The sequence below is a fragment of the Kogia breviceps genome, chromosome 14 (genome assembly GCF_026419965.1).
Source record: "Kogia breviceps isolate mKogBre1 chromosome 14, mKogBre1 haplotype 1, whole genome shotgun sequence".
NCBI classification, from domain to species: Eukaryota; Metazoa; Chordata; class Mammalia; order Artiodactyla; family Physeteridae; genus Kogia; species Kogia breviceps.
The window spans coordinates 54,485,393-54,508,406 of record NC_081323.1 but is presented as its reverse complement, the minus strand read 5'-3'; the positions used below and the strand labels follow the sequence as shown (position 1 = coordinate 54,508,406).

At 61.8% G+C, this 23,014-nt stretch overlaps 1 protein-coding gene across 4 annotated transcripts in view; it reads left to right on the top strand.

The window, feature by feature from the left end:
• Positions 1-23,014, top strand: part of PKD1 (polycystin 1, transient receptor potential channel interacting) — a 47,939-nt gene that overhangs the window by 10,304 nt on the left and 14,621 nt on the right. For 2 of the 4 annotated variants that reach the window (XM_059036371.2, XM_067012822.1), the window contains exons 2-22: positions 6,313-6,384; positions 6,505-6,576; positions 6,662-6,831; positions 7,178-7,849; positions 7,948-8,131; positions 9,293-9,513; positions 9,851-9,966; positions 10,599-10,725; positions 11,070-11,317; positions 11,805-12,560; positions 13,415-13,546; positions 13,745-13,920; positions 14,150-14,283; positions 14,935-18,554; positions 18,781-18,930; positions 20,593-20,736; positions 20,825-21,104; positions 21,176-21,389; positions 21,473-21,644; positions 21,962-22,114; positions 22,833-22,977. In XM_059036371.2, the coding sequence (XP_058892354.1) occupies positions 6,313-6,384; positions 6,505-6,576; positions 6,662-6,831; positions 7,178-7,849; positions 7,948-8,131; positions 9,293-9,513; positions 9,851-9,966; positions 10,599-10,725; positions 11,070-11,317; positions 11,805-12,560; positions 13,415-13,546; positions 13,745-13,920; positions 14,150-14,283; positions 14,935-18,554; positions 18,781-18,930; positions 20,593-20,736; positions 20,825-21,104; positions 21,176-21,389; positions 21,473-21,644; positions 21,962-22,114; positions 22,833-22,977 (7,958 nt within the window). Of the gene's footprint in view, positions 1-6,312; positions 6,385-6,504; positions 6,577-6,661; positions 6,832-7,177; positions 7,850-7,947; positions 8,132-9,292; positions 9,514-9,850; positions 9,967-10,598; positions 10,726-11,069; positions 11,318-11,804; positions 12,561-13,414; positions 13,547-13,744; positions 13,921-14,149; positions 14,284-14,934; positions 18,555-18,780; positions 18,931-20,592; positions 20,737-20,824; positions 21,105-21,175; positions 21,390-21,459; positions 21,645-21,961; positions 22,115-22,832; positions 22,978-23,014 lie in introns of those variants that run through there. The other 2 variants (XM_067012824.1, XM_067012825.1) reach the window with 2 other exon arrangements.

Here is a 23,014-nt window from a genome sequence, read left to right as displayed (position 1 = left end):
GGGGCAGCCCAGTGCCGGGGGCAGACTGGGTTCTCAGTGACAGCTGGGCACTGTGGGAAGAGGAGAAGGAAGGCCCAGGTGTGGGGGCAGAACAGGGGTCTTCACTCCTCCCTCAACACGCTTACCTGTCTCGGGTCAGGAGAGGGAACAGGAAGGGACGGGCCAGGTATGAGAAAGCCCCCATCTCCATCCAGTGCTCTGGGCTAGCCTGGTCCCTGGTGCCCAAGGTGGTGACACGTGTCTTGTGCTGTTGTGGATGTGTGCCTGTCCCCAGGTGGTGTGTGTGGTCCCCAGGTCACCCCTCCCCCTGAGCTGGCCTGACCCCTTCAGCCTTGGGGTCCCTGGAAGTTGCTGGCTTGGGCCTTGGAGGGGTCTGGGAGGGTCCACATGGCCAGAGGGTGGACCCTGCTTGGCCTAGGACCTCTTGGGTGCTGGCTCTCTTCCCAGTGGGGGCTGGCCGCTGTGGTGCTTAGCCAGCCTCTGCTGCTTCTGCCAGCTCTGCTGGGCTCCTTGCGCTCCTTTAGGAGGCTCCCTGGGCTTGCTGTGTTCCCCACCGCCCTGCTTTGTAAAACAGAGGGAACCTGAGTGGGGGGCAGGGTGTCAGTGACTATGATGATGTCATGGGGGGGGTGCAGTGGAAACCCAAGGGGCTGGGGCTGGGGTGGGGCTGGCCCACAGCAGCCTTGGCATTCCCCCAGAACAGTGACGGCAAAACCAGGTGGAGGGACTTCTCTGGTGGTGCAGAGATTAAGAATCTGCCTGCCAATGCAGGGGATATGGTTTCGGGCCTTGGTCCGGGAAGATCCCACATGCTGTGGAGCAACTAAGCCTGTGTGCCACAACTACTGAGCCTGCGCTCTAGAGCCCGTGAGCCACAACTACTGAAGGCTGCGTGCCTAGAGCCTGTGCTCCGCAACAGGAGAAGCCACTGCAGTGAGATGCCCATGCACCACAACAAAGAGTAACCCCTGCTCGCCACAACGAGAGAAAGCCCGTGCACAGCAGTGAAGACCCAACGCAGACAAAAATAAATAAATTAAAAAAAATAAATTTATAAAAAAAGAAAGAATCCACCTGCTAATGCAGGGGACACGGGTTTGATCCCTGGTCCAGGAAGATCCCACGTGCCGTGGAGCAACTAAGCCCATGCGCCACAACTACTGAGCCTGTGCTCTAGGCCCGTGAGCCACAACTACTGAGCCCATCTGCCACAACTATTGAAGACTGCGTGCCTAGAGCTCGTGCTCTGCAATAAGAGAAGCCACCATGATGGGAAGCCCACGCGCTGCAACGAAGAGTAGCCCCGCTTACCGCAGCTAGAGAAAGCCCACGCGCAGCAACGAAGACCCAACGCAGCCAAAGATAAATTTATTTTTTTTAAAAAAGCAGATGGAGGTGTGGAAAATTGGCTGTTCAGGGCCTTGAGGCCGGGTGAGGACTCCACCAGTGTTTGTCTCCAGAGACCCTCCTCCAGTGTCCTCTCTGCCCCTCCCCCGCCACACTGTTACTCATGGCACGCCCCGTACGGATGCTCCGAGGCAGCCCTGGCTTGTGGTGATGCACCTGGCTTTTGCCCTGGTTCTGCCTTCAGGCCACAGGAGCTTTGCCAGGCAGGGTCTTTCTCTGCACCGTGGGCCCTGACCAGGCCCAGGTGAGTTCTGGGGAGAAGCGGCTCCGTGGGGCTGGGAGCATGGGGAGCACGTGGCTAGCACCCATGGTGGGGTGAGGCTGTCTTCGTCAGTCAGGGGGAAAGCCTCCCAGGGGCAGCTGGGCCAGGCCAAGCTGGATAGAAGGCTTAGCTGGGCCCAGGATGGCCAAGAGCCATGGGCCAGTAAGGCCAGGGACGATGGTGTCCTGCCAGGGTGGGCGCTGGCTGGGACACTGAGGTAGACCCGGCTCCCTTCTCCTGCCCTGGTTTTTCTGGCACCGCAGATGGCTCCCAGCAGCTGCTGCTAATGATGGATTTTCCAGAAAATGGGGTGTGGAAAAACATTGTAGGGATTTTCCTTCTTTCCTCTTCTGCTTGAGGCCCTGGCTGGGGAGCTGTCCCTGGTGCCCCTGTTGGGTGTCTCATGCCTGCACTCACCCTTGTGTCCCACTGTCCCTCAGTCCCCATCTCTGGATCATCTGACTGCCTAGGGCTTTTGCTTCTGGGCCCCTGCAGCCCTACTTCTCAGAGGTACGGATTCCACAGCTGTCCTCCCTTTAGCCTCAGAGGAGCCCCTGCTTGAGTCTAACTGAAGTTTCTCATGGCACAGCCGTCCCCACCTGGGGCATTGTATGTGACATTGAGTGGAGTCTGTCTGCCTTTTCCTGGTCTCCTGGCTTGCCTCACCCCACCCCGGGGATGGTGTGGATGCCCCAGCAGCCCACCTCTGGGCACACATGCTTGTGTGCAGTGGTAGAGGGCCTTGGCCTGTCCTGGGAGACACCGTGTGTGTGTGTCTCTTTTTTTTTTTTTTAAAGCAGATGAGACTGTCCCAAATTGTTTATTAGGTAGGAGTTTTACAAGCATTGCTTCCGTTAGCGGTATCAGCAGTGCTGGAGAGCGTTGCGCCTTCTCCAGGCTGCACGGCGAGAGCCCCACCGTGCTTTGGTGATCCACTGGGTGTCACGATTCCTTCTTGTAGCTTTATGGAACGGATCAGTGAGGATAAACTCAAAGAATTTGTGTGTGGAATCTTCGCCAACCATTAAGAATCCAGGGCTCTGCGGCCGTGCATTGGCATCGTGCTCGCTCCTCAGCAACAGACTGAAGGTTTTGAGCGAACTTCAGCGGCTTAACACAGTGATGCGCAGGCGCCATGGGCTCCCTTAGGCTTGGGCGGCTGCAGCTGCCATGCCACATGCAAATCCCATGTCTCCCATATCCTGCTGGGCCTGGTCTCCCAGTCTGTGTGCTGGATCGGCTGGCCAGGGTTGGGTGGGTCTGCTGTGGAGGGCACAGCACACCCCAGAGGAAGGCTGACTGCTGCCTCCCCCACTGCTCTTGGCTTGCTTGTGAGCTCCCAGTTTGGCTTACCCAGTGGCACCGCCAGATAGAAGGGGGAAGCTAGGCTCCGTTGTGAGGGGCAGAGGTGACCCTGCCAGAGGGTCCCATCACTATGTCCCCTGACCCACAAGGGCCTCTCTGCTTCTTGAGTTCCTGGGACCCATGCTCTGGGCATGGGCTCCCTGTCCGCAGCCTTTGGGGGAAGGGACCTGCGTGCACGCGCATGCATACCCGCCAGTATCCAGATGGGAAACCCAGCTGCTCAGTGAGGTTGTCTGGGGCCCCTGGCTCGGGCGAGTCGGGCGGAGCTCCGGCCCTGAGCCCACTATCAGTGGACAGTGCTGCTTTTTGGAGTGGAGGAGGCCTTGCCCTGACCTCCCTGGTTGGTGTGGCTGCTGGCCCCCCTTGCCCAGCCCCTCGCCGTCTGCTCGCCTCTGAAGCCTCCACTCTAGGTCCTGCTGGGCCTGTCTGCCCCCTCCTGCACCGACTTTCTCCTGCTTGAAGAGCAGAATGAAAGTGTGGGAAATGGAGGGGCCTGCCTGCTCTCAGGAGTGGGGTTATTACTGTGCACCCCTCCAGCGCTTTCTTTAGTTGAGTTTGAACAGTCACGGGGAGCGGGGGGACTGCATCTTGCAGCTGCGTTTCTCCTGCCTCTTTGGCTAAGCGGGTGTGTGAGCAACACCTGCTGACCAGCTCTTGTCACATCTCATGGGCGAGGGGAAAGACGGCTGTGCCTCGGGGCATGCATGTGGCTGTGCTGGTGCCCAAAGCAGTTGGACTCTCAGGGCATGCGGCGTTACTGGGTGGCACCCACATTGCCGTTTTGCGCTTGTTGCCGGGATAGAGCCTTTGCCAAATCAGGTGTCCCCCCAGCCGGCACAGTCAGGCCACTGGTCAGAGCAGTGATGGGGCTGCAGGTCCTCTGGGCTGAAGCCTTGTCCCCATCAGGTCCCAGCAGGAGCTCCAGCCCCAGCCCTGACCCTGTGGGACCCCCGTCCAGTCTCAGAGGTCCCACTGCTGGGAGGACCCTGCCCTTTGCAGCTATGTAGCTCTTTTGACTGTGCCCAAGGTTCTAGTCATAGCCCCTCTTGAGGAAGCCCCAGATTCAGGGGAGAACTTTGGTCTTGCCCACCTACTGCCTGTACCCTTCTGCCTGAGGCCTTATGATTTGGAGGCTGCCTGTGGTCTGCTGCCTCCGCAGGCAGTCTGCAGCCAGCATCAGCTGAGCACGTCATGTCCACATGCCGTCCACTCAGTGCCAAGTCTCCCGATGGCTGCCCCCTATGCAGAGGGGGAGACCGGGCTCCCAGGGGTTAGCTGAGTGCATCCACAGTCCCCCTTTCCTCACCCCCTTGGTGGGGGCTGGAGCGGGACAGGAGCCCCTTTGGGCCTGGCTTCCCTCATGTCACCTGCAGGCAGGTGGTGCCCCTCCAGAAGTCCCCCAGGTGGCCACATGGCTGTGTTGGAAGCCAGGATCACGTGAGCAGCCCGACTGAGAACTGGCCCCCAGCCAGTATTTGGGTATAGGTGGCCATGAGGCCCCATGTGGATAGCAGGTTCCCAGGAAGGAGCAGTGGTCAGGGGCTGGGGTGGGGCCCATTTCCTGAGCCTCATTCCAGAAGTGGTCCTGGACATTGTGAGCCAGGCAGAGGTATCATACCAGGCATCCCAGCACCACCCCTGGGCATGGTCTTGGGGTCTGGGCTGGCACTCAGGCCCCTGGCTTCCAGGAGAGCCTTGTCTTCACACCAGCCAGTTCTTATTAAGTTCTTGCTGTATGTGGGGCAGCTGGAGAGAGCAAAACCCATTCCAGAGGGTGGCTGATGGAGCTGGGCTTCAGGACACCCCTCAGGCTGGCACGGGAGCTTGGATTAGAGGGACTGTGAAGGCTGGGCGGGTGCCCAGTGATGGGGGTCTGGACCAGGCTGTGGCTCAGGTAGGGTGGGGGAGTCTGAATGTTTTAGGAGCTGGGTTGACAGGCCTGGAGCAGGCATTGACAGACCTTTGGCCTCTGTATGACTGGGTGGTCATCAGTGGGAAGGGCAGGCCTAGTGGGAAGGGCAGGCCTGGTGAGAGGCATTCTGGGGACATCACAGGGCCAGAGTGACACCTGGAAGGGCAGAGGCTCCAAGGGTTTGAGGCCCAGGCCTTGTCAGTTTGGAGACTATGGCGGGAGGTATAGACCTGTGGGAGCATAGGGAGGCCTGGGGAGAGCGGCGACTGGAGGTGTCCACTGAGTCAGGCTGGTCCGGGGTCCCTGCCCAGGAGGTGGACGGGCCGGGCGACTGGCCTCCACCTCTATGCCAGGTGGGGAGGTGGAATTGTTGGCTAGAGAGTGTATCCTCGGAAAGACTTGCGAGGGGCTGGGGTCATGTAGTCATTGGAGTGTAGTCACTGGTATGTCACCACCACGTCACCTGCACTGGGGGTGATGGTAGACAAAAAATGCTGTTGTGCTGTTTTCATTGGTGTTTCTCCAGTTGTTATGAGACCGGGTGTTTTTCTATGTATCTGTGACATTTGTATATCTTTCGTTAATCTTGCCTATTCTCATCTTTGGCCTTTTTTTTTTTCCCTGGAGTAGCTTGCTTTCTTTATGGTTTGTTAACAGCATATGTGGAAAGGGGATTATGGGCCTTTAATCCATCATCTAAATTGCTAGTGCTTTTCCCAGCTTGTAGTTTGTTTTCTGATTTTATGATATTTTGTGTGGAAGTTGCATGTTTTTGTGTAGTTGGATCTTTCGGCTTTTGATGTTTTATTTCTGCTCATAGTTTCATGCTTTGAGAACCCGTGACTCTTCACCATGTTCGGTTCTTCCTGAGGGCCTGGGATTATGGAGATCCAGCTCTAACTCTGGTGCCCAGACCCCAGAGACTTAGCACAGGCTGTCAGTACTGCTCTGCTGTGGGCTCGTCCACCAGAGCCCCCTTCCCGTTTGTGTGGTCTGTGCCACATTCCCCCCACCCTCCAGCTGGTAGCAGCTGGGCCCCTGGCCCTGGAAACCCCTGGGCTGCCTTGTGTGTTCTGAACCCTGTGTGGAGGGGTGAAGCCTGTCCTCCATGGTGCAGTCCTGCTGGGTGAGGGGGCAGGGGGTGGGAGGGGAAGGGGCAGGGCATGGGTGGAGTGCTGAGGGGCCAGCTCTCTCCTGCCTCGGGCTCTCCAGATGAGAGTTCATTCAGGTCTTCCACCTCTGGCCCTGGGAAGAGGGAGCTCAGAGGGTGGGAGGCTGCAGCTGGAGAGCATTTGAGGTGGGCCCGGGTGGACTCTGTGCCCTGCCTTGGGCCCCAGCACTGACCTGCAGCTGCTTTGCTCTCTAGAGATGTCTCCCACAACCTGCTCCGGGTACTGGACGTCGGGCTCCTGGCGAACCTCTCAGCGCTGACAGAGCTGTGAGTGTCCCCTCCAGGGCTGCTGCGGGATTCCATGCAGTGGGCAGGTGGCGGCTGCCTGTCACTGTTGCGGTTAAAGGGGCTCGCGTCAGACCATGTCGAATCTCTCCTTTCTTCCAGGGACATAAGCAACAACAAGATTTCTACATTAGAAGAAGGAATATTTGCTAATTTATTTAATTTAAGTGAAATGTAAGTTTTGTTGGTTTTGGTGGCTGTTGGCAGCTGGGCCCGTGGCCCCCACACCTGCCCTCTGAGCCTGCCCTGCCCCCTGCAGAAACCTGAGCGGGAACCCGCTGGAGTGTGACTGTGGTCTGGCCTGGCTGCCGCGCTGGGCAGAGGAGCAGCAGGTCCACGTGGTGCGGCCGGAGGCGGCCACGTGCGCTGGGCCCGGCCCCCTGGCTGGCCGGCCCCTCCTCAGCGGCCCCCTGTTGGACAGCGGCTGTGGTGAGTGCGGGTGGGCGGGACACACTTGGTCCCTCCCTGCCGGGCAGCTTGGCCACACAGCCGGCGGGAACCCTGCCGGTTTTCAGGGGTCTCCAGGTTAGGGTGGCAGATGGGGATCAGAGAACAGCTGCACGACAGAAATAATTACAGGGGCTGAGACAGACTGACTGGGGGAGGGGTCAGGGAGGCCCTCTGGACCAGGGAACCATGTGGGCAGGAGGCAGGGAGACCAGCCTGGGGGTGGGGGTGAGCGCCACGCAGCAGTTGGAGGGTCAGAGATGATGTGATCTGGGGTGTAGAATGGGGTGGGGTGCACCCTCGGGACCAGCCTGCCTGCCCCTTCCAGGTGAGGAGTACGTCGCCTGTGTCCCTGATGACAGCTCGGGCACCGTGACTCTGGTGGCTTTCTCAGCTGCCCACGAGGGCCCGCTGGCCCCTGAGGCCTGCAGCGCCTTCTGCTTCGCGGCTGGCCAGGGCCTCGCGGCCCTCTCAGAGCAGGGCAGGTGTCTGTGCGGGTTGGCCCGGCCTCCCAATGCCTCTTCGGCCTGCCTACCCTCCTGCTCCAGCCCCCCATTGCCCCCCGCCCCCACCTGCTGGGGGCCCACCCTCCTCCAGAACATCTTCCCTGCCTCCCCAGGGGCTGCCCTGGTGGGACCCCAAGGACCCCTGGCCTCTGGCCAGCCTGCAGCCTTCCACGTTACTGCCTCACTGCCAGTCAGCTCCACGCGCTGGGACTTCGGAGATGGCTCCCCTGAGGTGGACATTGATGGCCCGGATGCCACTCACCACTATGTGCTGCCTGGGCACTATCCCGTGACGGCCGTGCTGGCCCTGGGGGTCGGCTCTGCTCGGCTCTGGGCAGAGGTGCGGGTGGAGGCGGCTCCCATAGCCCTGGAGCTCATGTGTTTGGCCTCTGTGCATAGCGACGAGACCCTGAAGCTTGGCGTCCGAAACCGTGGTGGCTCCGGCCTCGAGGCCACCTACAGCATCGTGGCCCTGGGCGAGGAGCCAGCCCGAGGTGGGGCCACCCCGCCCCTGGGCCTGAGTCGGGGTGGGTGGGGCAGCCCTGGTTGGGCACACATCGATGCCCCGTCTCTCTGCCCTCTGACCCCCCAGTGGTGCATCCGCTCTGCCCCTCGGACACTGAGATCTTCCCTGGTAACGGGCACTGCTACCGCCTGGTGGTGGAGAAGGCGGCCTGGCTGCAGGCACAGGAGCAGTGCCGGTCCTGGGCTGGGGCTGCCCTGGCCATGGTGGACAGTCCTGCTGTCCAGCACTTCCTGGTCTCCCGTGTCACCAGGTGCCTGCCCAAATGCCGCTGGTCCTCGGAGAGGCTGGGAGGTGGGGGGAGGTCCCCAGAATGCTGGGGTGGGGATGGAGCATGAGCATATTGGGGTGTCTGGAGGTGCTGTGTCCGGCCAGCCAGTCTGGCTCTGGGGATGAGGAGCCATGTTGTGCCCGCGTGTGGCTGTTCCTATCAGCTCTCCCGGCACAGATGTGGACACGGGTGCCCACTGTGGGAGGTGCACCCCTGGCCCTGTATCCTGCCCCCACTGTCCCATAGAGGGCCCCTCCTGGCAGGGACGGGAAGTTCTGGTGTGACCACAGAGGCTGCTCTTCCTCCTGCTTCTCATGCTGCTCCCCCCGGGTGGTCACTGCTGCCAAGCGCTACCCATGCACAAGGAGCCTCTTGGACGCTCTGGCTGCCCGGGCCTGTGGGGGCGTGTGCTCTGTAGTGGTCACCATAGGTGGCCCTGCCTGGTCTCTACTCAGCCCTTAGCACCTGCCATGGCTGGGGGGTGGGATGGGGTGGAGGCTGGCCCCCCTCCTCTCCCAGGGTCCCTGTGTGGGAAGGGGCTGATTGGACTGTGGGTCACCCTGGACTTCCCGAGGGGAAATCGAGGCCCAAAGCAGTCAAAGCCCTTGCCCAAGGTCACTTGGTTCCCAGGTAGTAATGTAGCCCCAGCACCCAGCTCTGACCACAGCACCTCAGCCACCCCTGCTGCCTGTCCCTCTGTCTGACCCTGTCCCAATATTTGTCCCTGTCCTTGTATCTACAAGCCCTGCCTCCAGGAGGGTCTCTCTGTCCTGGCAGAGCTGTGGGGAGTAGCCTGTTTGGGGGCTGATATGTGGGTGTCTTGGTCCCCAAATGCCACACCTGGGGCCTTACCTCCGGGCACACACAGGTCTACGTGGCCTGGGCCAGAGTGAGGTGGAACCCCATGAGGGTCTCAGCTGGGCCCCTGGCCCTATGGGATGGGTGATTGATTGGGCACTGGTGTGGGCCTTGCTTGCCAAGTCATGTCTGAGCCTCAGTTTCCCCATTTGGAAAGTGGGGACAGAGGCAGAGCCTGCCTGACAGGCTGCTCTGAGGAGGGTGCCCCCAGAGAGAGGGCAAAAGGAGGGGTGCTTGTCTCTGGGGAGCCCACTAGCACCTGCCCTTCCCTCTGTCTGCCTGCAGGAGCCTGGACGTGTGGATCGGCTTCTCGGCTGTGGAGGGGGTAGAGGTGGGCACAGCACCACAGGGTGAGGCCTTCAGCCTGGAGAGCTGCCAGAACTGGCTGCCCGGGGAGCCACACCCCGCCACAGCTGAGCGCTGCGTGCGGCTCGGGCCTGCTGGGCAGTGCAACACGGACCTGTGCTCAGCACCGCACAGTTACGTCTGTGAGCTGCGGCCCGGAGGTGCGCTGGGGTCCCTGGGAGGCTGGGGAGCACCTGCTGCCCTGGCCCAGGACACCCCTCCTCCAAAGCATACAGGGTCCCCTGGCCACCCTGGGAGCTCCTCCCATCCTGACCAGGACAGCTGCCCCTGGCACCCCAGTTCATTCCTTAGCTGTTCAGTGTTTGTTAGGTGTTTGCTGAGTGTCTACTGTCCCAGACTGAGCCCACACTGGACAAAACAGGTGGTGGGAGCTAGGGGCTACTGCCAGGTGGCTCAGTCCCAGGTCTGGCCCCACCCTGGTCCCCCAACACACTCCTTGGCCTGAGAACAGCACCTCATTGCACACTTGCACCCCAGGCCCTGTGTGGGATGCAGAGAACTTCCTCGTGGGAGCACCCAGTGGGGACCTGCAGGGGCCCCTGAGCCCGCTGGTGCAGCAGGAGGCCCTCACAGCCCCCCGGGAGCCCGTTGAGGTAGGCTGGCCTTCCAGGCTTCTTGCCCTGGCTGTTGCAGTTCCCTTTAAAAAACAAGAAGCCTTTTTCTGGGCCTTATTAACATTCTGTGTCCAGTAGAGTCAGTGCAGAGGGGAGTAGCACCGAGGCCTGGCATTGGGAGAGCCCTGAACGCTCCTGAGCCTTTTCTCTCTGTGCTTGGGGATTTTTTAGAAATGAAGGTACAATTCCTGTTGCTCACAGATGGGTTTTTTTTTTTTTTTTTTTTGCGGTACGCGGGCCTCTCACTGTTGTGGCCTCTCCCGTTGCGGAGCACAGGCTCCGGATGCGCAGGCTCAGTGGCCAGGGCTCACGGGCCTAGCCGCTCCGTGGCATGTGGGATCTTCCTGGACTGGGGCACGAACCCGTGTCCCCTGCATCGGCAGGCAGACTCTCAACCACTGCGCCACCAGGGAAGCCCCACAGATGGTTTTGACCTGATTTTTTTCTCCTGAGTGACATTGTCTCCCACTGTGTGAAATAAGGCCAGTGGGGGCCTCTTGAAGGCCAATCTGGTGGCTCCTCCCCTCTGACCTGGTGGGTGTTTGGGCATCGGGGTGGGGCCAGCCGAGGGCCGGGGTCGGTGGAGCTGAGTGGCCCCCCTGCCCTGGCAGGTGATGGTGTTTCCTGGCTTGAGCCCGAGCCGCGAAGCTTTCCTCACTGCTGCCGAGTTCGGGACCCTGGAGCTCGGTGGGCCTGCCCAGCTGCGGCTGCAGGTGTATCGGGCCATGCGAAGAACAGGTGGGACTCCATCCTGGCATTGGTACTTGGGGGGCTCAAGCGGTCTCTCTGCACTGTGGTGTCTGCTGGTCCCTTGCCCACTGGATTGGTCTCCAGCCTCAAGGTGGACAGAGTGGAGTCCACAGAGATGCCAACTCATGCTGGGGATCCCAAGGATGGGTTTGGTGGGGAACTTGCTGGGGCTGGGGACTCTCTGGGATCAGTCAGCTGGCCTGGTGTGGGGAGGGTTAGAGGAGTGATGCTGGGGGCTGGGTACACTGCTTGGCGAGATCTCATGTCATAGCAGGGCGCCCTTATGATCTGTTAGCAAATTGGGGTACCTTACACCCCTCCTTTCCTTGCAGGGGCCCCAGAAAACAGCAGTGAGCCCCAGAGTAGGTCCCTGGAAAACAGGACTGAGTCGATCCCTACATGCACACCAGAAGGACACCCGTGCCCTAGATCCAACATCTGCCTGCCTCTGGACGCCCCCTGCCACCTTCGGGCCTGTGCCAATGGATCCACATCAGGGCTGGGGCTCCCTGGGGTCTCCTATGCATTGTGGAAAGAGTTCCTCTTCTCTGTGCCTGCGGGTGCTCCCGCCCAGTACTCGGTGTGTATCACTGGCCTAGGTGCCTTTTGCCTCCCCATCAAACACAAACAAAATGCAGATTGTTCTGCATAGCCCTCCAGGTCCCCTAACCACCTGCCTCCTGCCTCAGCAGTGCTCTCCTCCACTGCCAACTGTGAGAAGCTTCCACCCCAGGGCCTTTGCACTTGCCTTTTAAGGAGGACTCTACCCCTCTCTGGGCAAGGCTGGCCAGTGTCCAGAAGTCCCTCCCCTGTCTGGGGAAGCCCCACCCCTGCCTGCATCCTCTCTGCCCTGTGTGTTCTGTCTGTCCCCATCTTGAGTGCCTTGGAGGCCCCTGTGAAGCCTGGTGGTGTGTGAGTGAATGAGGAGTGTTGAGACCCCTGTAGGGGGTGACTCTGGGTTACCCCAGGGGAGTTCTGCCACCCACTGGAGCCCCTGGCCCAGTGCTGCCTACAGGCCTCTGACCCACTGTGAGGACCTGACACATGCCCACCCCTCTCTCCTGTAGGTCACCTTCCACGGCCAGGACAGCCCCCTGCTCCCTGGTGACCTCATCAGCTTGCAGCACGATGCCGGACCGGGCGCCTTCCTGCGCTGCCCCATGGCACTCGGCATCCCTGGATCCGAGGCCACGTACTTCTCCACCAACGTCTCAGCTTGGCTGGCCCACCTGCCTGCCCAGCTGGAGGCGGGCCCAGCTGGCCCTGCCTGCGCCCTGCGGCTGCTTGTTGCCACAGAGCGGCTCACCCCTCTGCTGGGCCTGAGCCCCAACCCGGGGCTACGGCGGCCGGGGCGCTATGAGGTCAGGGCTACAGTGGGCAACAGCGTGTCCAGGCACAACCTGTCCTGCAGCTTCAACGTGCTCTCCCGGGTAGCAGGTCTTCGGGCCATCTACCCGGCCCCCTACGACGGCCGCCTCTACATGCCCACCAATGGCTCGACCTTGGTGCTCCAGGTGGACTCTGGCACCAACGCCACGGCCACGGCATGCTGGCCTGGGGGCAATGTCAGTGCGCCCTTCAAGGCTGCCTGCCCTGCCACTGTGGCTGCCCTGGTGCCCGACTGTGCCCACGAGGCCAATAGCACCCTGTTCTCGGTGCTGGCGCTGCCCGGGCTCAGCGAGGGCGAACACGATGTGGAGGTTGTGGTGGAGAACGGTGCCGGCCGGGCCAACCTCAGCCTGCGGGTGAAGGCTGAGGAGCCCATCCGCGGTCTCCGTGCCACGCCCAGCCCCGAGGCCCGCGTGCTGCAGGGCGTCCTGGTGGTGAGTGTGGGCCCCCCTGCCCTGCCCTGAGACAAGGTGCCTATGCAAAGGGTGGCCTCTCCCCAGCGAGGAGAGCACTTGGCCGCCCGGGACAGTGGGCTCAGTGTCGGTTTCTGGGCAGGTCCTGTTCAGTGGCTCCTCAGGTGGTTTGTTAATTCCTAAGTTACTGGGAAGTCACCTGTGAAACAGTTGCTCTAAAATGCTTCTTTTTGCTCTCAACGTTTCCTGTACGAATTGTTGAGCTCTTCACCCACCTCTGACCTCACTGATCCTGGGTGTGTTTTTGGGGCCCTGCTGTGTTCCCACGTGGCTAAAGTGAGCGCTTTTTGAGGTTGGAGTCTGATGCCACTCTGGGAGGGGCTGTCCCTGTCCTGGGAGTACCCATCTCGCATAAGGCAGCCACCAGTTCTGCAGCCTTAGCACAGGGGCTGTTGGGCAGTTGTGTCCCCTTCCCCTGGCTTCCCCGTTCACACCTGTTCTATCAGGTGACTCAGGTAAACATCCAGAACCACGAGGCCCATTGAGACTCACGTGCCTTCCCAAATGGCACTGTGCTGTCCAGCTACGGGGGCCTGAGCAGGAGCCCTGGGATGGGGATGCACAGACTGAGGTGGGTTGGCTTCTTGTCACAGGTGTTGGGTTTACTTTACAGATGAGGAAACTGAGGTACAGAGAGGTCAGGATGTAACCAAGCACAGGCTCAGCCCCGCGCTGTGTGGCCTCCTTAGCCTAGAGGGAAGCCCCATAGGGAGCTATGTCCAGGCAGATAGACGTGGGTTGAGGGCACAGTTGGTCCGCCAAAGACCCTGGGCTGGGACAGGGCCATGGCCAGCTGACGCTGTGCCCTTCCGCAGAGGTACAGCCCCGTGGTAGAGGCTGGCTCGGACGTGGTCTTCCGCTGGACCATTGATGACAAGCAGTCCCTGACCTTCCACAATGTGGTCTTCAACGTCATCTACCAGAGCGCCGCCGTCTTCAAGCTCTCGGTGGGCGGGGGGCGTGGGCACAGGGTGGAGAGTAGGGTGGGGGGGGCGGGGGTTGGGCTGTCCGCTGCTCACCTGTGCCTTCTGTTCTGCTTTGCTCCCGAGGACCCCGTGGCAGCTGTGGGTGAGTGCGGGGAGGGGCTCTGTCCACGCTGCCCTGTGGCTGGCTGGTGGCCTGCTCACTGCCGCCTGTCCCCACAGCTGACAGCCTCCAACCATGTGAGCAACGTCACTGTGAACTACAACGTCACCGTCGAGCGGATGCACAGGATGCGGGGCCTGCGGGTGTCTGCGGTGCCTCCCGTGCTGCTCCCCAATGCCACGCTGGCGCTGGTGGCTGATGTGCTGGTGGACTCGGCCATGGAGGTCGCCTTTCTGTGAGTGTGCTGGGCCCCTGGGTGGGGCCCCAGCCTCCACCTCCTCATCTGTCAGGACGAGCTGGGTACATAGGACGTTGGGAGCGGCTGGGGGGTGCAGCAGGGCGGGTGGTGAAAGGAGGTGCAAGGAAAGGGGCTACAGCCGGGCCCTCCCCACCCCTCCCTCCTACCCCTGCCTCCTACCCCTGCCTCCTACCCCTCCCTCCTAGCCTGCTCGCTGCCCTGGCAGGTGGACCTTCGGGGATGGGGAGCAGGTGATCAGCCAGTTCAAGCCTCCATACAACGAGTCCTTCCAGGTTCCAGACCCCACAGTGGCCCAGGTGCTGGTGGAACACAACATCACACACACCTACACTGTCCCAGGTAAGGGGCAGGCCTGCTGCCCTGCCAGCCTTCAGCTTGGGTGAGCCCCACCTCAGGGACAGCCCCTCCCTGGGGGACAGCCCCCCTTGGTCCTGCCTCCCGGGATCCAGCCTGGGCTGATGGCGCAGAGCCCTCACTGGGGTGAAGAAGGGATGTCCAGGGTTGAGGAGTAGACTAGGCCTCTGAGACCCATGATTCAAGTGTGCCGGCCAGAAACCGGACCCTTCTATTCCCTCCTGACTCCTCCCCTGAGCCTTTTTTGGGGGAGAAGGGAAGGTTCCTTTTAGTCATTTTTGAAGTTCCAGAAGCCTCACACACAGAAATGCAGAGTAAACAGTGGTACCCCTATGATCCCAGCCCTGCCTCTGTGATCCCAGCCCTGCACCTATGCCTGCCCTGTCACCCCAAGGGTACTTGTACCTGGAGATGGTTGCTCTTCATCTTTCTGCCTCAGCCCTGCGTCTCACCCTGTGCTGAGAGCACCCGGGCCTGGGTCCAAGGGCGTTCTCTGTTCACGTTACAACTGGGGCCCTGCTTTGCGCCTCACCCCCACCCCAGGCCCCTGCCCACAGCACGGGGTTAGGAGACGTTCTGCTGAGTAGGTGGTGGCGGCAGCTCCGGCTTCGTCCCCATTCTGGGCCTGTCTGCCAGGTGAATACAACCTGACCCTGCTCGTGTCCAGTACCTTCGAGAACCTGACGCAGCAGGTGCCTGTGAGTGTGCGCGCCACCCTGCCTGCTGTGGCCGTGGCCGCAAGCAGCCGGGTCCTGGTGGCTGGCTGGCCTGTCACCTTCTTCCCGCATCCGCTTCCCTCGCCCGGGGGTGTCCTATACACGTGGGACTTCGGAGATGGCTCCCCAGCTGTAACACAGCCCCAGCCAGAGGTCAACCACACGTTCACCTCGAGGGGCGCATACCACATCCGACTGGAGGTCAACAACACGGTGAGTAGCACAGTGGCGAGTATCAGCGTCCATGTTTTTGAGGAGCTCCGTGGCCTGACCGTGAGCCTGAGCACGGCCGTGGAGCAGGGTGCACCCGTGGTGGTCAGTGCCACCCTGGATTCGGGCAACAACGTCACATGGACTTTCGACATGGGGGACGGCACAGTGCTCATGGGCCCTGAGGCCACGGTAGAGCACGTGTACCTGCGGGCGCAGAACTGCACGGTGACCGTGGGTGCATCCAGCCCCACTGGAAACCTGGCCCAGAGCCTGCCCGTACAGGTCTTCGTTCTGGAGGTGCTGTGGATCGACCCTACAGCCTGCATCCCCACCCAGCCCCACGCCCAACTCACAGCCCACGTCACTGGGGACCCTACCAACTACATCTTCGACTGGACCTTTGGGGACGGCTCGTCCAACACGACCGTCCGGGGGGACCCGACAGTGATACACAATTTCACACGTAGCGGTACATTCCCCCTGGTGCTGGTCCTGTCAAGCCACGTGAACAAGGCGCATTACTTCAGCAGCATCTGCGTGGAGCCCGAGGTGGGCAACATCACCGTGCGGCCCGAGAGGCAGTTCGTGCGGGTCGGGGACACAGCCCGGCTAGTTGCCTGCGCCTGGCCCCCATTCCCCTACCACTACACCTGGGACTTCGGCACCGAGGATGCCGCTGCCCGCGTTGGGAGCCCTGAGGCCACATTCACCTACTGGGACTCAGGTTCCTACCTGGTGACGGTCACCGTGTCCAACAACATCTCAGCCGCCAACGACTCAGCCCTCGTGGAGGTGCAGGAGCCTGTGGATCTCACAGGCATCAGGGTCAATGGCTCACATGTGCTGGAGCTGCAGCAACCCTACCTGTTCTCTGCTGTGGGACGTGGGCACCCCGCCACCTACCTGTGGGAGCTGGGTGATGGCGGGTGGCTCCAGGGCCCTGCGGTCACTCACGCCTACAGCAGCACGGGCTGCTTCCCTGTCAGGGTGTCCGGCTGGAACGAGGTGAGCCGTGGGGAGGCCCAGCTGAATGTCACCGTGCAGCGGCGTGTGCGGGGGCTCAGTGTCAACGCCAGCCGCACGGTGGTACCCCTGAACGGCAGCGTGAGCTTCAGCACCTCCCTAGAGGCGGGCAGTGACGTGCACTACTCCTGGGTCCTCTGTGACCGCTGCACGCCCATCCCTGGGGGCTCCACCATCTCCTACACCTTCCGGTCTGTCGGCACCTTCAACATCATTGTCACGGCTGAGAATGAGGTGGGCGCCGCCCAGGACAGTATCTTCATCTATGTCCTGCAGCACATCGAGGGGCTGCAGGTGGTGGGTGGCGGCAGTAGCTGCTGCTTCCCCACCAACCGCACGCTGCAGCTGCAGGCCGCAGTCAGGGATGGCACCAACATCTCTTACAGCTGGACTGCTCAGCGGGACAGTGGCCTGACCCTGGCTGGCAGCGGCAAAGCCTTCTCGCTCACCGTGCTCGAGGCTGGCACCTACCACGTCCAGCTGCGGGCCACCAATATGCTGGGCAGCGCCTCGGCCAACCGCACCGTGAACTTTGTGGAGCCTGTGGGGTGGCTGGCCGCTGCCGCCTCCCCGAACCCGGTGGCTGTCAATGCAAGTGTTGCCCTCCATGCTGAGCTGGCTGGTGGCAGTGGTGTCACTTACACCTGGTCCCTGGAGGAAGGGCTGGGCTGGGAGACCCCAGAGCCATCCACTACCCATACCTTTCCCAGCCCCGGCCTGCACTTGGTCACAGTCACGGCCAAGAACCAACTGGGCTCAGTCAACGCCAGCATTGAGGTGGCTGTGCAAGTGCCTGTCAGTGGCCTCAGCATCAGGGCCGGTGAACTGGACTGCAGCTTTGTGATGGTCAGTTCCACCGTGCCTTTCTGGGGGCAACTGGCCTTGGGCACCAACGTGAGCTGGTACTGGGCTGTGCCGGGTGGCAGCAGGCATGGCCAGCACATCGCCGTGGTCCTCCCTGATGCCGGCACCTTTTCCATTCAGCTTAATGCCTCCAACGCAGTCAGCTGGGTCGTGGCCACACACAACCTCACAGTGGAGGAGCCCATCATGGGCCTGGTGCTATGGGCCAGCAGGAAGGTGGTGGAGCCCGGGCAGCTGGTTCACTTTCAGATCCTGCTGGCCGCCGGCTCGGCCGTCAGCTTCCACCTACAGGTCAGCGGGGCTGGCCTCGAGGTGCTCCCTGGGCCCCACTTCTCCCGCAGCTTCCCCCGGGTTGGGGACTACACGGTGAGCATCCAGGCCGAGAACCACGTAAGCCGGGTGCAGGCACAGGTGCGTGTCTTGGTGTTGGAGGCTGTGGGTGGGCTCCAGGTGCCCGACTGCTGCGAGCCGGCCATCGCCACGGGCACCGAGAGGAACTTCACGGCCCGGGTGCAGCGGGGTTCCCGTGTTGCCTACGCGTGGTACTTCTCACTGCAGAAGGTCCAGGGGGACTCGTTGGTCATCCTGTCAGGTCGCGATGTCACCTATACCCCCGTGGCTGCGGGGCTGCTGGAGATCCACGTGCGAGCCTTCAATGAGCTGGGTGGTGTGAACCACACGCGCATGGTTGAGGTCCAGGACATCATTCAGCACGTGGCGCTGCACAGCGGCCGCTGCTTCACCAACCGCTCGGCCCGCTTCGAGGCTGCCACGAGCCCCAGTCCCCGGCGTGTGGCCTACCACTGGGACTTTGGAGATGGGGCCCTGGCACAGGACACGGAGGTTCCTTGGGCAGCTCACTCCTACCTGCAGCCTGGGGACTACCGTGTGGAGGTGAATGCCTCCAACCTGGTGAGCTTCTTTGTGGCGCAGACCACGGTCACCGTCCACGTGCTGGCCTGCAGGGAGCCCGAGGTGGATGTGGCCCTGCCCCCACAAGTACTTATGCGGCGCTCCCAGCGCAACTACCTGGAGGCCCACGTTGACCTGCGCGACTGTGTCACATACCAGACTGAGTACCGCTGGGAGGTGTACCGCGCCACCAGCTGCCAGCGGCCTGGGCGCATGGCCCGGGTGACCCTGCCCAGTGTGGATGTGAGCCGGCCCCAGCTGGTGGTGCCACGGATGGTGCTGCCTGTGGGCCACTACTGTTTTGTGTTCGTGGTGTCGTTTGGGGATACACCGCTGGCACGGAGCATCCAGGCCAATGTGACAGTGGCCCCTGAGCACCTGGTGCCCATTGTCGAGGGTGGCTCCTACCGTGTGTGGTCGGACTCTCAGGACCTGGTGCTGGATGGGAGCAAGTCCTATGATCCCAACCTGGAGGACGGTGACCAGACGCCGCTCAGCTTCCACTGGGCCTGCGTGGCCTCGACGCAGGTCAGCCACTTGGTGGGGCAATCGTCCTCCTGATACCCCTTAGGTCGTTTGTGTGAATGAGGCTGGCAGGCTCTTGGGTCCGCTTGATATGTCTGAGTGCCTGGTGGGCTTGATCCCAGCAGGGGGAGGGGTCTTCCCAACCATCCCCGGGCCAGGCTCTAATTGGAGGCAGGCCTAGGGTCTCACCCCTGTGTGCCCCCCTGCCCCGCCCCGTTACGGACTGCAGAGTGAGACTGGCGGGTGTGCGCTGAACTTCGGGCCCCGTGGGAGCAGTGTGGTCACCATCCCCCGGGAGCGTCTGCAAGCTGGTGTGGAGTACACCTTCAACCTGACCGTATGGAAGGCAGGCCGCAAGGAGGAGGTCACCAACCAGACGGTGGGTGTTGCCCTGGACCAGCACTGGGTGGAGCTACAAACCCCCAGGGTGGGGGGACTTCCAGAGAGGCTGAGTGCATAGGGCCCCTGCCTGCACATAGTACCGAGTACCCTTTTTTTTTTTTATATTTGGCTGCGTTGGGTCTTTGTTGCCACATGTTGTGGTGAATGGAAGCTACTCTTTATTGTGGTGTGCAGGCTTCTCATTGTGTTCTCATTGTGGTGGCTTCTCTTGTTGCGGAGCACAGGCCCTAGACGTGGGCTTCTGTAGTTGTGGCTCATGGACTCTAGAGCACAGGCTCAGTAGTTGTAGTGTATGGGCTTAGCTGCTCTGCAGCATGGGGATCTTCCCAGGCCAGGGCCCGAACCTGTGTCCCCTGTATTAGCAGGCAGATTCTTAACCACTGCACCACTAGGGAAGTCCCCAAGGTCCCCAAGCACCTATTTTTAAGGTTTTTTTTGTTTTAGTGTTGCTTTTTTTTTTTTTTTTTTCGGTACATGGGCCTCTCACTGCTGTGGCCTCTCCCTTTGCGGAGCGCAGGCTCAGCGGCCATGGCTCATGGGCCCAGCTTCTCCACGGCATGTGGGATCTTCCTGGTCCGGGGCACAAACCCATGTCCCCTGCATCAGCAGGTGGACTCTCAACCACTGCGCCATCAGGGAAGCCCTGTTTTAGTGCTTCTAGAAGTTATTGGTTTTAAGTCATTATTACTCTTGATGCTAATTCTACTTAACAAGATTCTTCTCTGGCATTGCTTTCTTCCAAAAAGGCCATAGCTGCTCGCGAAGCTTAGAGGCGCAGCACAGGCCCTAGTGGTTTGTGAGAAATTCACAGTCCCCGCAGCACTGAAGGCCAACAGTGAGGAGACACGTCCCTTCCCCAGAGCATGGTGTCCCCTCTCTGAATGGGGAGGGCCTGTTCTTGCCTGTGTGTGGAGCATGCTCTCTTTCCCTCTGTAAGCTGCCAGGAGGTCAGAACCACGTATGCTTGGCCCCACGTCACCACTCCTGCTGCTGTAATAGGAGCGGGTGCATCAGGCCCTACTGGTGCCCAGGATGGGGTGTCCGTCCCCCGTGCCAGGTTTCTGCCCGGATTGGCCGTCTGGGGCTGTCTGATGTGGACCCCGCCCCCAGTGCAGAGAGCAGTGGGAGGCTCAGACGGGGCTGCGCTGAGCTGAGCTATGCTTGTCCCCATGTGGATACTCGTCCATCTGTACCTTCATGCCTCTTTTCATATATCTGTATGTAGCCGAGCACCTGTCCAGTGCCTGCTGTGTGCCAGGCGCCCAAGACTGGCCCAGGGTGCTGCAGAAAATAAGCCCATCGTGGTCTGCGCTTCATTAAATTCCCTCCTCCCCCATCCTCCCCTGCCCGTCCCTCGCCAATCCTAGGAGTCACAAAACGACATAAATATCCTGAGTGAGGGCTGAGCTCATGGCCCCACGGAACATGGGCTTCTGGCTGACTTAGGAGTCGGCAGGGTCTGAGAGGAGCTTCTGCAGGTGGGAGGATGGCAGGGGCAGGGGTCCTGCTCTTCCATGGGTTTCGCTACCACCAACCACATGGGGCAGACTCAAGGGTCTGGGCCTCAGGAGCAGAGCCCCAATCTGGAGTCTCCTGGCCAGGGTGGGCATGCCTCTCTCTAATCCTGCCCGGCCTCCAGGTGCTGATCCGGAGTGGCCGGGTACCCATCGTGTCCTTGGAGTGTGTGTCTTGCAAGGCGCAGGCGGTGTATGCAGTGAGCCGCAGCTCCTACGTGTACCTGGAGGGCCGCTGTGACAACTGCGGCGGGGGCTCCGAGCACGGGGTGAGCAGGGGGCCCCGCGTGGGGACCTAAGGTGGGGGGCCTGGGGGAGACCCACCCCTGAGCACCTGCGATCTGGATGCTCTCTCAGTACTGGGCCGCGCGCAGCTTTAGCAATGAGACACTGGTGTTGGATGAGACAACCACGTCCACGGGCAGTGCGGGCATGCGGCTGGTGGTGCGGCGTGGCGTGCTGCGCGACGGCGAGGGCTACACGTTCACGCTCACGGTGCTGGGCCACTCGGGCCAGGAGCAGGGCTGCGCCTCCATCCATCTTGCCCCAAACCGCCCTCCACTAGGGGGCTCCTGCCGCCTTTTCCCACTCGAGGCCGTGCACGCCCTCACCACCAAGGTGCACTTCGAGTGTGTGGGTGAGTATGGCCATGGGGCCCTGGTGATGGGGGGCACGTGGGGACCCCGCTGATGCCCTGGGGGCCCACAGGCTGGCAGGACGAGGAGGACGCAGGTGCTCCACTGGTGTATGCCCTGCTGCTGCGGCGCTGTCGCCAGGGCCACTGCGAGGAGTTCTGTGTCTACAAGGGCAGCCTCCCCACCTACGGGGCCGTGCTGCCGCCCGGCTTTGCTCCCCACTTTGTAGTGGGCCTGGCTGTGGTTGTGCAGGACCAGCTGGGTGCCGCCGTGGTCGCCCTCAACAGGTGAGCCTGTGCCCGTGGAACAGGGCCTGGCCGGGGGTGGGAGGGGGTCCCACCACCTGTTCATCCACAGCCTCTGCCCACAGGTCTCTGGCCATCACCCTGCCAGAGCCCCCCGGGGAGTCCCCCAATGGCCTCCCAGATCTTACGCCCTGGCTGTACAGCCTCACAGAGAGCACGCTGCCTGGGCTGCTGCGCCAGGCCGACCCCCAGCACGTCATTGAGTACTCGCTGGCCCTCATCGCTGTGCTCAACGAGGTCAGTGCGGCCGAGGAGCCCCTCCTGCACTGGCCTCTGTGCTGGGGGTGGCCCACACCCCCTCTCCTGACCAGGGCCTCGGCACCATTCCCGCTCTGTGCAGCACCCACTTGTGGGGCCCTTCCCAGTGCCAGGCTGCCCCCTCCTCCTCGTGCCCCTAGCCCCCACGTGGGGTCCTGGGGAATGCCCCTTTTGCCCGTGACACAGAGCTCGAGTCGCCGCTGGTGTTAGGCAGCGGCTGAGATGCCTGCTCTTGGCTGGCCTGCACTGTGGGCGGGGCTGCCCATCTCCTGCTGATGGCTCCCCTGTGCCTGCAGTACGAGCAGGCCCTGGCCATGGCGGCAGAGCCAGACCCCAGGCGGCAGCTGCGCGCCCAGATACGCAAGAATGTCACTGAGACCCTGGTCTCCCTGCGGGTCAACACCGTGGACGACATCCAGCAGGTTGCGGCCGCCCTGGCCCAGTGCACGGTAGGACGAGACACAGGCCCTGCGGCAGCCCTGGGCCCCCAACCCTGACGACCCGAGAGCTCCTTTCCTAGCCAAGTCTGTGTGGCCACGTGCCCGTTCTCAGCTGTCCCAGTGTGAGCCATGGGTACCCCCCAGGGTGACCCTGCAGGGGTCCAGGGCACAAGGCCCAGGTGTGGGGAGGGGCGAGGCTGTTCTGTGCTCTCGCTGGTGGGCCTGTGGTTATACCTGACCCTGCCACCCTCCCCTAGGACTCAGCAACTGGGCTGGGCTGGGCTCTGTCTTGACGGCGGTGGGGGACTGTGCTCAGGATGGCAGGGGATTGCTGCCGAGGCCTTGTGGAGAAGAGAGGGGAAGGTCTTCTGGGTGGGGGTCACCCTGTCTGCAACATGGCTTACTTGGCTGTGTGTATGGCCAGGGGGCCACGTTACCTTGAACTCGGCCTGTGTGTGGGGAAGAGCCACTGACAGGCTCCTGGTAGAGATGCCCATGGATGTAGCTGTGTTTGGCATGGATTTTCCAGCTGCGACATGAAAGGTGGTTTGGAACGGCTCCACGGAGGTGGAGAGGCCGCCGTCACGGCTCCAGGATCACAGCGAGCGTGGCGGAGCTGAGCTGGGCTGAAGGACAGAAGTGGGGGGAGCTGCTGCTGAGTGGCCCCCACCTGGCCTGGGTCAACTGGGCTGGAGTGGGGCTGGACATGGTGATGGGCTCCTTGCAGGTGTCCAGCTGGGAATTCGTGTGCCGCTCGTGCCTGAAGAAGACACTGCACAAGCTAGAGGGCATGATGCGCATCCTGCAGGCTGAGACTGCTGCGGGCACCGGGACGCCCACTGCCATTGCCGACAGCATCCTCAACATCACAGGTGTGGGCGCCTGCTGCTCCCTGGACCTTCCCCCACC